A 2,597-nucleotide genomic window follows, 5' to 3' on the forward strand; every position below is an offset into this window, starting at 1 on the left:
TATTATTGGAATCATGAGATTATCTGAAAGCCAATATTTTATGTGACTAAGATTTCTTTTGAATGATTTTTTTGATGCATTTTAAATCAGCCATTTAATATAAAAATTTTCTTAAAACAATTTTTTTAGTATAAAAATTTTAGAAATAATATAGATTTTTATATAAAAAAATATTTTAAGAATGAATAAGAAAATCATTCCAAACAAAACTTAAATCATCCAAGAGGACTCTCTCTAATCTTATTTGCTCATAAAAAATAGAGAGATATAAATGCAGGGCTCATTGAAGACTGATTGAATGAGATTAGTAAGGAAAGAAATTTAAAAATAAAAAAAAATAAAAATATTCAAAGCGATGACTTTGTAAGTTTATAAAAAATCAATATGATTTCATTTGATTCCATTCACTTCCATCAAATTTAGTACACTAAGAGCATAATTAAGCTAATTAAATCGGGGTTTGAATCAAATTAAGCTAATAAACAATAGAATCGATATGAGGATTTTGAAAAAACGGACCTTTAAGTTAAGAGAATAGAGAACAGAGACGGCATCGAGAGAAGTAATACTGAGATGCAGAACGGTAAGCCGAAGCTCTTCAATGGCGGCAATGGCTTTCACCAGCTGCCCCGGCCTCCTCCTCCCCGCCACCTTCAAGTTAACGTGTCCCTGCACGGCTGTCACTTCCACATCCACCTCGCTCTCCCCCTCTTCATCCGCTCGCCGCAGACCAAAACAATACCCTGTATACTGCGGCGATACAAAAAAGCTGCTGACGGTGGCCGCCGCTGGCGACCACCCATCCTCCGCAGGCGACGGCGAAGATCGGCTGACTTTCTCTGCTTGAAAAGATAGAAGCATCTGTTCTAACTCTTTTATGAAATCAATCGCTCCGCCGATAATGGATGCTTGGTCTCCCTACAAAAAGTAAATCGTATTAAAATTTTGATTTTTATCACCTATTCTGTCGTCAACAAATCGATCACTGTAAAGATTCAATTTTTACTAGCTATTTGTTGGAAGAAGCAAACTAGGCTCAGGCACTCAGTTTGAAATAATCCTCAATTTTATTTTAATCAATTAAGCTAATGGCAAGCATATGATGAATATGATGGAGAAAATCGAGCTCCTACTCTTTGCACAAATGAGGATGGCATAAGAGATCGAAGCGCGCAGAGATGCTCGTTCATAAGCCGCCGACGATTTCTCTCCACCACTATATGCGTCATCCTCTGGCTCTCCGCCTCCACTCTCTCCGCCCGGCCGTTCTTCGCCGCCACCCTTTTCCTCTTCTTCCTCTCAGCCACCGCTGGAAAAAAGGAAGAGAGTTTCCCTTCTCTATTCCCTCCATGAAAAACAGCTTCAAGAGCTGAGCTCGCGCCGCTCAACTCCTTCGATTCCATGCACTCTTCCAAAAACTGCGACTTTAACCAAATCAGCCATCAAAACAGTGGAAACAGAGTAATTAGCTTGAAGCAAAAATTAAAAATAAAAGAAAGGTTCCTCATTTTCTTCTCCATTTATGTTCGAGCATCAGTCGCAATGCATTGAATGAGATTTCCATTTTCCTGGTCTTCCTCTCCGACCTGTTTCTAATCAAGGCTACAGAGAGGAAGTTCGAAAGGGAAAGATTGGTCTGTGGAATTGAAGGCTTACAAAGGAGTTAATGTGCCTGTGGAGCCTCTCCATTAAAACAGTAACAGCTGCAGCAGTATAAGTACCTCTGACTTCTCCACTTCCTTTAAATGAAAACAAAATAAATTCCCTCAGCTTGCTCTCCCTGATCTCCTAAATAAGCCATCTTCTTCTTAAATTCCTCCTACACCAACCCAGATCGATAATTGGAATAGTTAACTCCACAGCTTTTCTTTAAAAAAAAATATGCTTTTTAGCGACTAAATTAACTGGCCCTTACAAATAAAGTGCTTTTAGGCGGCTCCGAGTGCTAGAGAAGGAGAAGAGAGAAAGAGGATAGGTGTCGTAGGAAGAACATATGTGATCATACAAGGTACGAATTTATAAACCAAAGCTGAGCGTCGAAATGCTGTAGCAAGTCGGAGCCATAGAGAGATTAAGATTGAGAGAGAGAGGGAGAGTTTAGTTTACGGATAGTGTTTTAGATCTGAGTATTGTTATTTTGGAATCCTTTGCAGAGCGCCTTCTGCATTATTGTAAGGTGGCAGATTTGTCCAGAGCGAAGACAGGCAGTTGTGGGGACTTCTTCATCACCTTTCATTCTTTCTTCTCTCTCTCTCATTATTTTTTCCCTGCAATCTCTAATAATCTCTTTCTCTCTCTTCCCCTTGATAAAGATTGAGAATTTGTTCTTCTCATTATCGTCCCACTCTTAAGCACACTATTAATTCTAATTAACCGTCAACGATCTCATTTGCTTCATCATCTTTGCTTTCTTAATACGTCTCCATCTTCAATTAAGCTTTTCTCTCATTAACTATCTTCTAAATATCTCTAAGATACTCCGAGCGCGTGCTTCCAAATTTAATTATGAAGGAAAGAGAGACCTACCGAGAGAGAGGGAGGGAGTACCGCAAAGGACAGAATTTGGTGTGGACCGCATGAATGAGAGAGAATAGAAT

The 2,597-nt window shown here is 39.1% G+C and overlaps 1 protein-coding gene across 2 annotated transcripts; it reads right to left on the reverse strand.

The window, feature by feature from the left end:
* Positions 1-519: 519 nt before the first annotated feature.
* LOC110111619 (transcription factor bHLH57) lies at positions 520-2,259 on the reverse strand (the record flags this gene model as incomplete). Of its 2 annotated transcripts, none has more annotated exon segments than XM_020843567.2 (4): positions 520-918; positions 1,134-1,418; positions 1,657-1,819; positions 1,916-2,259. In XM_020843567.2, coding segments are annotated over 3 exon segments (717 nt in total), but the record flags the coding sequence as incomplete, so codon positions are not given.
* Between the last annotated feature and the right edge of the window lie 338 nt (positions 2,260-2,597).

This window comes from Dendrobium catenatum, unplaced genomic scaffold (genome assembly GCF_001605985.2).
Source record: "Dendrobium catenatum unplaced genomic scaffold, ASM160598v2 fragScaff_scaffold_1417, whole genome shotgun sequence".
NCBI lineage: Eukaryota > Viridiplantae > Streptophyta > Magnoliopsida > Asparagales > Orchidaceae > Dendrobium > Dendrobium catenatum.